Source organism: Dryobates pubescens, chromosome 9, assembly GCF_014839835.1.
Source record: "Dryobates pubescens isolate bDryPub1 chromosome 9, bDryPub1.pri, whole genome shotgun sequence".
Classification (NCBI taxonomy): Eukaryota; Metazoa; Chordata; class Aves; order Piciformes; family Picidae; genus Dryobates; species Dryobates pubescens.
This window is the reverse complement of record NC_071620.1, coordinates 21,569,166-21,580,491: the sequence shown is the minus strand read 5'-3', so window position 1 is coordinate 21,580,491 and position 11,326 is coordinate 21,569,166. Positions and strand designations below refer to the sequence as shown.

The following is an 11,326-nucleotide window of genomic DNA, read 5'->3' as shown; positions in this document are numbered from 1 at the left end:
TCTTGAGATCTTGACCTTGCAAGGATTTTTTTCCTGTTTACACCCACAATCCTAAAAGGTCCCAAATTCACTCCTGGTTGTAATTGATAGTAGGTATAAAAGTAACAGTACCTCAGTGATTCAGAGGACATCACACAAGTTATATTGTAGGGAGAGCAGCAAAAATGGAAATCAGTCACATAAATTTTCTTTAGGCTCAAGATGCTAACCTGGACAAATGCTGATAGTTTCATATACAAAATGATTGTATGAGCATGGTCAGTTAGGTGTTTCTGTACTTAAAAATCATCATAGCCCCCTGGGGGTTTTTTGTGTGTATTGATTATTAATTGGCTTAAGATTGCAGCATTTGATTCTTTTTACAAAGCATTATTGCTGGCTTAATCTGTGAATCTGGTATTTGCAGGCTACAAAGGAAAATAGGTTAGAATTCTGTATCTGAGAAGTCTTAAAGCAGTGGTTTTATTGGTTTTGAATAGAGTTTTGTTTTGTTTTGTCCTGTTTGAAGCTATTTGGATTCCTAAATAGAAGAATTATCTATTATTATCTAGGTGCTGATCCCTTTCCCACTGTAAATGAGAGCTACACATGTTCAGCATTTCAGAGCAATATTGCTATGGTCAGATTCCCCACCCAGCTTTTGATTTCTAACTTCAGGCTCCTAAATTGGCTGTTAAACTAAGTAGATGTGATTGCATGGAATGCAGCGAAGTCATGCACACTTCTTATGCTAGTAATAAATGTGATTCTGTAAATGCAACTTACAATGAAAAATCGCAAATCTTCTTGTTGTCAAAATGGACAGTTACTTAGAGTTTTGGGTCAGAAACATTTCCAAAACAAGCTTCTAGATAAATCTTTGCAAAGCACTATTAATTTTAAAATGGACATCTAGTAGGTACTTTGGTGCAAATCTTTATATCCATGCATAGGGCTCTCTTGCTCTCCAAGAAGTCAGAGACAGCCTTTCTGCTGATCTGAGAGCAGAGGAAGAGAGGGAGGAAAATCAGGGCATAGTTTCCTATTCATAGATATATCATACCTAAGGCAACAAGGTAAATACTACTCTTAGCGCTTGAAATGTAGCCCAAGACATGTTATGTCTGGGTCCAGTGTGAAAAACCTTTTTAACAGGCTCACAGCCAAAGCCAATGTGCTGCTGTCATTGCAGAACTGAGTGGGTAGTGTGAGGCTTGTCAATTCCTGCAACGTATTCTTTGCTGATACAGAGCCTAAGATGAAGTTAACTGGAATTTCATTAGTATTTACCAGATACCATAGGACACTGTAGTGTGGGAGTACAACTTTCCCCTGGGAGCTATTCAAAAACACTTTTAAGATGTTTTAAAGTTTGGGGTTTTTTTTTCTTCTTGTTGTTGTTGTTTTTATGAATTTGCTTAGTGTTTATGGGTCTTAATCTACATTTAGGAGCCATGCTTAATTGTTTTGAGCAGCAATTAGGTGGAGGAAATCTTTCTGTTACCACCTTTCCACCAGCTCCATGTTTCATCCCCAGGAAATGGATCAGTGTTGCCAAATGTGTTGGCAAATCACCTAATTCAAGGAGGAACCCTGAAGTCATCTCTGAGAGCTGAGGGCATCTCTTTTAGGACAAGCAGTCATCCAACCTCACAGAAAGCAAGCCTAGGAGTATTCCACTAAAAAAAAACCCAAAACCACAAAACCAAATTTAACTCTGTTTAAAAAAATGAAAACAAACAGAAAAAAAACCCAAACAACAAACCAAAAATGAAACAAACACAACAACAACAAAATCAAACAAACAAAACCCCAATAAAACCACAACAAACCAGCAGTCTCCGTTTAAGAATTGGGAATTGTTTTAAAACTGAATTCTGCCTCATGGCAGCAAGATGCAGGAAAGAGTACAGCTGAGAAGCGTGCTGCTTAAGTTGGAGAAATGCTAAACATAAGGCTTGTTGTGCCAAAAGCAGGTAAATTCAGGAATAGGAAAGCAGAAGAAATTTATTCCATTGCCACATCCTCCCCATGTTGCTCCCAGTCCTGTTGAGGCCCAGCCATAGGGAGAAGGCAGGTGCAATCAGAAAAAGTGTCCATTGTGAGTGTGGTTCCATTGTGGTGGGCATTTTAATGGGATGTTTTATTTAGTTGGCTGGGGTTTGCTGTACTTTGTGGAAAACTGTAATACTCAGCTGATGCATAGTAGCCAGGTGACCCTCAAAGGCAATGATAGATGCATGGGCACTTGTTTCTTCCTTTGTGTTCAGTCATGCATGCAGGAGAAATAAGGGACTATACCAAGCACTTCTGCCATACCACCTGCCATAAATACACCACATTTCCAACAACTGAGCAGGCTACCATCATAGGGTTTAACCTCCAGCAAGTGAAGCTGCGTTTCCCAGTGACACTTCACTAAAAATGGACTATCAAAAGCTCTTCAGCCCTGTAGGAACTGATGCAAATTGTTAAGTAGTAGGTGGCTTTTTGTGTTTTGCATGCATCTGGTAATTTCTGAGAATTATATATAGTTGTTAAGCAAATTGCTTGTCTGCCACAAAAGTTTTAAAAAGAATAAAGCAAGACAGAGCATTATTGGATATTAAGCAGTTCTTTGGTACATCTGTAACAGGCAGAATGGTCTGTTAGAACACCAAACACTTTTTGCAAACTGCAGAGACCAAGATCTGTTCCCTAGTTTGTCTCCCAGTTTATCTTGTCTGCAGCCCTGCAATCTACTTGCTTTCTTTATGCAAGCTGAGCATGGATCTGGTGAAGGAAGCCAGGCTTTGCAAGACAGAGGCAGCACTATATTGGATCTTAGATATATTGGTGATATTCCAGAAGCAAGTGAGGAGACTGCAAAACTTAGGAAATAATAAATATCACCACATCATACCTATTGCAGCTTGTTGGGTAGGCAGTTGAAGATTTTTTTTTGGGGGGTGGGAATAGAAATTATGGAAGTTGGGCTAAAAAGGATAGAATAAGGTTTGAACCCTTTCTGCAGGAACTCAAGCCACATCCTCTTCCACTTCCAGCCCTCAAGAAAATGCATTTTCTTTAATTCTGGGAAGCAGGGTTGATGGGGCAAGTGTCTCAGTTATAAGGAGCAGCAAAGAGCCAGCTCCTCTGCCTGGTAGGATCAAGCCAGGCACACTGGATAAAGACATGACCTAGCATACCATGGCTGAACAAAGAGCTTGTAGACTTTGTTACGTCCCAACCCAAGGTAACCTCAGCTGCCCACACCATACTTCAAGGTGGGAAACAGGTTGTGCTGGGACTACCTGCTCCAGCAGCACATCTGTTGTCCAAAAGGCCACCAGCTGTCCACAGCTGGTGCTTGAGCCCTGAGACTTGCAAGGTCCCCTTCCGATTGAAAACCTGCATTTTTTTTCTGCCCCACTAACTCTCTGCACGCTTCTCCTTGTGGTCACTGGTTGCTGGCTCCTCAGAATATGGTGTGTCGCAAGCAGAGGGCAGGAGCTTCCCGGTATCGCTCACCACGCCATGGAGCCAGCCATCTGTTAGCAAAACAGGAAGGCATGGGTTCCCTTTCTCTCCTGAGCTTGTTTTGCTATTTTGGGGAGCTGTACTTCTCCCTCGCACACTGCTGGTCTGGTGCGGTCTGAAGAAAGGGCTCCTGGGCAAGCAAGGGGCAAAAGCCTGAAGCTGCTGCTCTGCCCATCTGCTGTGGCTGGAGGTGTATTCATTATTAATGGAGGTAGTGGCGGTTGCTGCTCAGATATGCAGCCCTGCCTGGGTAAATGAGACATTCTTCAGCAAATTGCTTCGTTTTTTGATTGCTGATTGTACGCGTGTCACCAAGCTGACTCAAGGTTCATCGATGCATGCTCAGTAAATTAGAAAGAACATAACTATGGATCAAGCAAGAGAATGAATTCTGTGCCTACAATGACCCAGGGCCATTTAATTTTCTGCTTAATTTTGTTGCAGTCAGTTTGCATTTTGGGTTATTATGCAGTAGGAAATTAACAATAAATAACAAATTTGGTCCTCCTGTGCTTGTAATGATATTTTTATAAATCTTTGTAATGCTGTTTTTAAAAGGATCAAGGTCTGTGCCAGTCTGATACTCCAGCAAGAATGCAGGGAGGAAATAAAGAGAAAAATACATTATTTTTCCCAGATAATCTTACAGTTAAATAGCAAAAGGTTTTCTTTTTCTTCTCCCTTCTTTCTCCCCTGTGTGGTTGGGGTTGGGTTGTTGTATTTTTTTTCTTTTTCTGTGTGTGCATGTGTGTGCAATTTCGCATTAACTTAATGCTCTTCCTCTCTTCTCAGGTAACTTCAGGAAAATGGAAACAGATGAGGCTCAAGATATGTCCCAGGTTTCAGGTGAGGTCTTTAACAAATAATTCTGCAAAGAAAATCCTTAATTCCTGCTCATCTTTCTAGCATGGTACTTTTTGTGTGTGTGTGTGTGTCAATAAAATTTCTTTGGGTCTTTAAAAAAAAAAAAACAACCCACAAAAAAGAAACAGAGTGGGAATTGGGATATAATTCATGATAGCACTTGATATGAATCCCAACAGTGCATGGCTTTTTCAGAAGGAACTAGGTAAATAAAGAAATCTGAGGAGTATGGAAGCATAGCTGTAATTTTGCGTTAAGCCTGCAGTAGCCTATCCCTGAAGCGTAGTTGGGTGCATGTTTATGCTCTTTCTTCTGGGGGCAAGATTCTGATTGCGACAAAACAAATGTAGAGCAAACGGAGTTCGCCAGGTGGGAAGGGGCAAATGCTAATTAAAAGCAAACAAACTGTATTTACCACATAGGGTTATTTGACTTTTCCCAGAGCATTTGGTTTTATTTATAAATACTTTTTAAAAAGGATAAAAAAAAAAAAAAGAACAGCTGTTTGAGACTTGAATGTAATGAGACATCTAATGTTCTTGGGGGGTTGGTTGGGTTTTATGTTTGTTTCTTTTGTTTGATTTTGTTGTTGTTGGGGGTTTGGTTTGTTTTTGTTGTGTGTTTTTTTAAAGGGTGGTAGAATTTCAAATAATTTTAAAAACCAGAGAAGTTTCTGAAGTTTGCCCTGTGATAGCATGGTTACAATTTTGCAGTCTAACCCCATGTTGGTATTCCTATGGGAAGTTTTATTCTTAAATTCACTAGAAATTGCTTCCTTAAAAACTTGGCTAAGCAAGATTATTCATGTTTGTACTCCTATGCCTCTGCAGTTGAAAAAGGACAAGTTAGTCTATATCCTTGTTTTCCTAATATGTTGGCAGCTGCAATGGTTTTCACTTTCACTGTTCAGCCTGGAGCACCACAGTCCATCACTGCTGCTAGTGGCAGATACCTGGACACGTGGCTTTTTCTTAAGAAGCAACTTTTGGGGACTGCCAACTCAGCATCTGGAGGCTAGCTATTGGCGGTCATAAAGGTCTGGATAATGTGTGTGGCTACTGGGTTTTCCTGAAATACAGGAACACAATTTTCTTTCTCTCTCTCTCTTTTTTTTTTTTTCACTTTGTTAAAAATTGGAATTCAGAGCTTGTCATCTGAAAACTGAAAATCAAAGACATTTTCTGTCATAAAAGAGTAAAATCATACTAATCCTTCATGCCAACAGAATATTATCAGTTACACTTACTGCAGGGAAATCATCCTAGTCATCCCTGTGGAGGCATGTTTTGCTTCCCTCCTCAAATAACAGTCCTAACATTGTGACTGGATATTCTTACACATCAGTGTTTTGTCACATGCTGAAGCAGTTTGTGAATTAAATAAAACCTGTCCTATACATGCTGTGCTTGGAGCATGTGTGGCCCTAGCAGAAAAAGCAGTAGGATTTTAATCATCTATGCAGACAACGTGCTGTGGATCTGTTTGGAGCAGTGTGAGGCATCACAATTCAAGCCCAGCTCCACAGCTTGCTGCAGAAACCCGTTCCTGCTTGTGTGAGCTCCTGGAGTCCGGAGCACTGACCTATTACTCTGCAGCAGCACAGGCTCCTCTGGATACTCACACCTAATTTTGTGGTATTTTCACAGTGGCATTAATTTGAGTGCCACACCTGCCAACTACTACCAATTTTTTTTTATTATTTATTTTTTTAACATGGGGAGGAACAATGTGGGAAATTTTGGCTTAAGTCAAGGAGTAGGTTAGAAAGTCACACACTTTGCCTTCCTTATGGTTTGCCTCTCCCCTCAAGAGGGAAGTCTTGCAAGAGATTTGCCATTTTAAATGCTTGTGTACATGTAAATATATACATAACATATGTATATAATTTGTAGTTCTCAAGGTTTTCCAGGATTTGAACCACTGCAGTACTTTCTTGTGCTGTTTAGCTTTTCTAGAAAATTGAGCTGAAGAGAATAGTGCTCTATGGTAAGAGTTCTCTTAGGGGGGAAAAAAATAAGTAAGAAGTCGGTCTCTTCTCACAGGCAACCTGTGACAGAACAAGAGGACACAGTCTCAAATTGCACCAGGGGAGGTTTAAACTGGATGTTAGGAAGAAATTCAACACAGAAAGAGTGATTTGCCATTGGAATGGACTGCCCAGGGAGGTGGTGGAGTCACCATCACTGGAGGTGTTTAAAAAGAGCCTGGATGAGGCACTCAGTGCCTTGGTTTAGTTGATTAGGTGGTGTTGGGTGATGGGTTGGACTTGATCATCTCAAAAGTCTTTTCCAACCTGGTTACTTCTGTATTCCATATTCTGAATTTTGCCTCTGACCAGAGGTAGACCTACGTAAAGAGATTACGCACCAAAAAAACCCAACAACCCTCTGATGTCTTCCTGCTGTTGTTTCAGTGAGCATCTAGGACTTTGTGTGAGCCGAGGCTGTGAGTGGTACCAGGCTGTTGGATTTGTGAACAGCTGACCGAAGAAAGAACTTGCTGATTTACATTCATTTATGATCTGAGCTGTGTGTGAACTCAGCCTTCTGGAAACAGAAAGTTCTCAGATTAAGTTCTGCAGATACTGCTTCTTTGTAAGCTCTTACTAGACCTCAAAGGTAGATGACCACCTGATGGCAAAGGGATGTTACCTACTTCTTTCTCACAGGCAGGTGAATCCAGAAAGGAGGTTTTTCCTCTCTTTTCAAGCTCATGGAATTTTACATGCTTCTAGGGTGCTTCCTCACATGGTGATGGAGCTCTACTATATATTGGGAACCAGTTAGACAGTTGCACAGTTTCAGCTGAAAAACACTTCTTTTTTTGTGCTCTGTGAGTAATGCTTATGAGGTGTAGTTTACTTTCTGAGCCTATATAATCAGGTTGGGGGATTCATTTGTTTTGTATGGATTGCCCTTTTATTATTTTGTTTTGTTTACTTGTTCTTGAACCCAGAAACTAAACAGGTCTCTAGGAAAAGTATTCTCAGCTTAAAAGCTGTGAGCTTTATGCAGCTATAGCTGACTCAAGAGAGTCAAGAGAGTATAAAACTAGTGGGAGTGAACCAAATGCTGTGTGCACATAGGCATTCCCGCTTCGGGAATCCAGGCATGGATGGCTCCTGGAGGAACTGAAATGCTGTGTGACTGGCTCAGAGTAGACATTTTTTATATTTCTCTTGAAAGTGATAATTCATGAGGCAAGCAGTTGCAGTTCTGAAATGAAGAGAGAGCTGACATACATTTAACCAAACAGTATCCGGCACCCATACAAGAGAGTAAGAAAACACAGATAGTATCTTACTTAACAAGCAGTATTTTTCCTGCCTTTCTTTCTTTCATTCTTTTTTATTTATTTTTTTTTCTCTCAGTTCTAGGGCCCAACAGTTAAGGAAGGTGCAAAAAGAAAACACACAAGTGTTTCCACATCTAACGTAAAAGCATCCCTAGCTCTGACCAGGCTGTGCCATACTCTGCAAATGCAGAAAGAAAACTTTTGCTTTTGATATTCTTTCTGGGTGCTGGGAAGGTGGAAATGAGTGTATCCTGGGCTGGTATCTCCTATCTGAGAGCCCGGCTCCTGTCCCAGAGCAACTCTTTTCTCATCACTGGAGGTTTGAGGTTCTACTAGCGAAAAGGAGACAGAAAAATGTGTAGGTTGCATTTCTTGCAGTATGTCTTCTGTGATTCTATTTTTTTCTCATAGAAAATAACTGTTAAGTATTAAATACATCCAGCATTAGTTTGTGAAAGGGTAGAGGGTGAGATTTCTGTAAGAAATCCTGCCCTGGCTTTCTTTCAAACAGTCATAGCTCCAGCAGCACCATCCTGAATTGCTCTCAGAACTGAATGGAGATGTTAAAGAAACACCAGGCTACAGACTTTGGTAGAAATAAAGGATGCCTAAAACCTCACTTGACTGGGAATCTTGTTCCTTTCCACACTTTCCTCATATCTCTGTATTGCTAGGGCAGAGATGAGGAAACTTGAGAGAAGCTGAGGATGTTACCAAGTTACCTTTAATAGGCTAGACACTTCTTTGACAATTTTCATACAGAAATTGCACTATTCTGAAGTCTGAGACTATCTCTCAGAGCTTCAGAACAAACTGAGAGGTTGTATGATACAATATATCGTACAATACAATACATTGTATGAGGCAGTTATCTCCATTTATGACTTCATCAAGGACACCATGAATAAGTATCGGTGCCAGAACTTCACCTATACAGCTCCCATGTCCTTCGTGTTTGGTATGTCAGGTATAAATATTTTTGGGGGGGAGGGAGGGGGAGGACACACTCCTGCCCAAAGATTAGATTGTACTGTTTATGCTTCACTTTTTATTTTGGGGCAAAAATAGAAAATGAGAGTGGAATAAGTCTGTGGTTCTTTGTTCTATGCTATTTTAATAGTCTACCACAGTACTTGCTACTAGGTGGTTGTCTTTTTAGCTCCAACCCTTCAACCAGTTATTGTTCTGGACATGCCTGTTAGAAATCAAATGGAAAACTTTTCCCTTCTTTCCCCCCCCTTTCCATTTCTGAATTAATTGGCAAAAGGGTGTTAGTGAGATTGCATGTCTGTAAGATTGCCATGCAATCATGAACTTATCATGGTGTAACAATTTAGATGTAGTAAAGGCATGAAATACAAGTATCATGGTTTAGAATCCATGACACAGAGCTCAACAAAGATACCAATTTTAAATCCACTATTTTTACCCTGCCTTTTTGCATGCAGGGATTTGTCTATCATGTGTAGCAGGAAGAAATCAAGTTATATGAAAGGAGTCATTCAAGCCAAGTCTACTAAGCTTTTTCTTTGCAGTCTACTGCAAAGAGAGAAATGTACCAGATCCACAGCTTTCACCTCACAGAGTCCAAGAACGTAGTCTGATTCATGCCACCTGGGCAAACAGCTATTAATATCACGAGTGGAAGACAGATACCTGTTTAGTGAACCAAACAGTTCAGAAACTGCAAAAGTACTGATCTGCTAACAGATTCCTATTCCAAAAAGCTGCTTTGACTTATCTTCAAACATCCTAATTAGTTTGCTTACTGTGGGATGCCTGGTTACACACTAAGAGAATTTTTATTTGTTTGCTATTTGTTATCTCATAGGTCTGCTGTTACTTGTTCATATTGGTTTGTAGCCAAAGAAAGCCTTCAGGTTTTTAGGAAAAGTGTTCTCTGAATCTAGACTAAGCCAAATCATCAACTTGTGTTGTTGTAATTGGGAGCACAGTTTGAACCTTGAAAGATGCAGGTGGCTTTTGATTACTATTACTTCTTAACAAATTCCATTAACCTGCATGTAGTGTCAAGAGAGCTGGTTCTGACCAGACTGCCTCTTGCCTCTTGCCCTTCAATTAAATTTCTGGGGTTTTGTTTTGTTACAAGGGGAAGTGTTGAAAAAAGCTGAAATATTTCAGCTCTCTCCTCACCCATGCATCCTATCTGTAAGAGACACTTCAGTTTGGTAGGACAGGACTTGTATTGGAAAGTTGCTGACAAGTTCTTTAAGTTCCTTGCATCCCTCCCAAAATGGGGCAGGATTATCTCAAAAACGAGCTAAACAATGAATGACAAAAACTGTTTTAATGAATTTACTTCCTGCTTTTAATGTCTTTTGCTGTAACATTCATAATCCTACATTTCTGTCTAGGCAATTGACCTTCATTCTTGCACTCCATCCAGTGGGTGTTATTTTACCCATTTAAGAATACCCCACAGAAGATGGAGAGGAAACATCTTGTTCATTCTCTGCCAGTGCAAGACTCTTCCTTTAGATGGTTCACCTGATGCTGCTCTCACCACTGTTGTTCAGAGATTATTTCACAGTCTGATAGATGTATCATTAAGAAACACAGTCACCCACTCATTTTGTTCATTTAAACCTAGACCTGTGCAAACTATCCAAACCAGCTAATCTGGATATAACTCAAACTTGCCTGTCGTGGTCAGTATAAATCAGAGAGCATGACGCTTTGCTCCATCTGAGAGGTTGGGAAGAAACTGTTTTCTTCTTTCAGGACAAATGCATAACTGGCATCATCAGATTGTTGTCGCTTAAGTAAGCTGTATTTGCTTTAATTTTCCTTTTCTGAGAAGTTATTTCAGAATTCATTAATGTTTCTGTGTTAATGAGGGAATTTTCATTAGAAAAATCCACTAATTTGCTAGGCCTTTGCGCCATGAAATTACTGCCCTTGCTAGTGTGCTGATTACCACAGGAAGTCTAATAAATTGCATCAGTGTAGATTTGTAACATCTCCATTTTGGAGACAAAGGTCTTATATGAGCATCACAGGTTTTAAATCATGCTCTGGGCCTATTCTGTTCTTTGCAATTAATGCAAAGACCAGCTTTTTAGTAATAGTCAATGAAACTAATCACTTAGATAAGTCTTTTGGTAGCTGTTTCCAAAGCATGCTTTTGTTACGGATGTGTGAAGTAATTTTAAAAGAAGCTCTGCAAAACAGGGGTAGTACTGTGGACAGGACATGTATGCTGTGACTGAGAGTTAAAACAAGAAAACTCAACATTTCTGGAATTGAAGAATCTACCAAGAGGGTATTTTCCTTACTGTATTGCATTCTACACTATTAACAGATCCACAACACTTATTAAAACACCAGACCTTTTTCTTACTGCAAAACCTTCTGTACACAAGATACTAAGATTTGTTTCCTCTTTACAAAGAAGAGACCATAAAACCCTTGAAATTATATTTTGACTGCCATCTGCTAATTGTACATCTTGAAATTCCAGGAGCTAGGGAGCTAGAAACAGTTAATTACATGTAGGCAGAAGGACCAGCCAAAGCTTCATCTGTGGGTATTAGTGAAGCTTACTGAAGATACAGTTGAATTTTTAGTTTGAAATAAATTTTTAATTTCAGATAGTTCTGTTACAGCCCCAGAATATTTATGGATTAGACTTCACTATGTCATCAAAGTC

At 39.9% G+C, this 11,326-nt stretch overlaps 1 protein-coding gene across 3 annotated transcripts in view; it reads left to right on the top strand.

Moving 5' to 3' along the window:
• The first annotated feature begins 4,294 nt into the window (after positions 1-4,294).
• The window catches only part of IKZF1 (IKAROS family zinc finger 1), a 57,593-nt gene continuing 50,561 nt past the window's right edge, over positions 4,295-11,326 (top strand). For all 3 annotated transcript variants that reach the window (XM_054164085.1, XM_009906546.2, XM_054164084.1), the window contains exon 1: positions 4,295-4,344. In XM_054164085.1, coding sequence (XP_054020060.1) covers positions 4,305-4,344 — 40 coding nt within the window. In that variant the 5' untranslated portion in view covers positions 4,295-4,304. The remainder of the gene's footprint in view (positions 4,345-11,326) is intronic.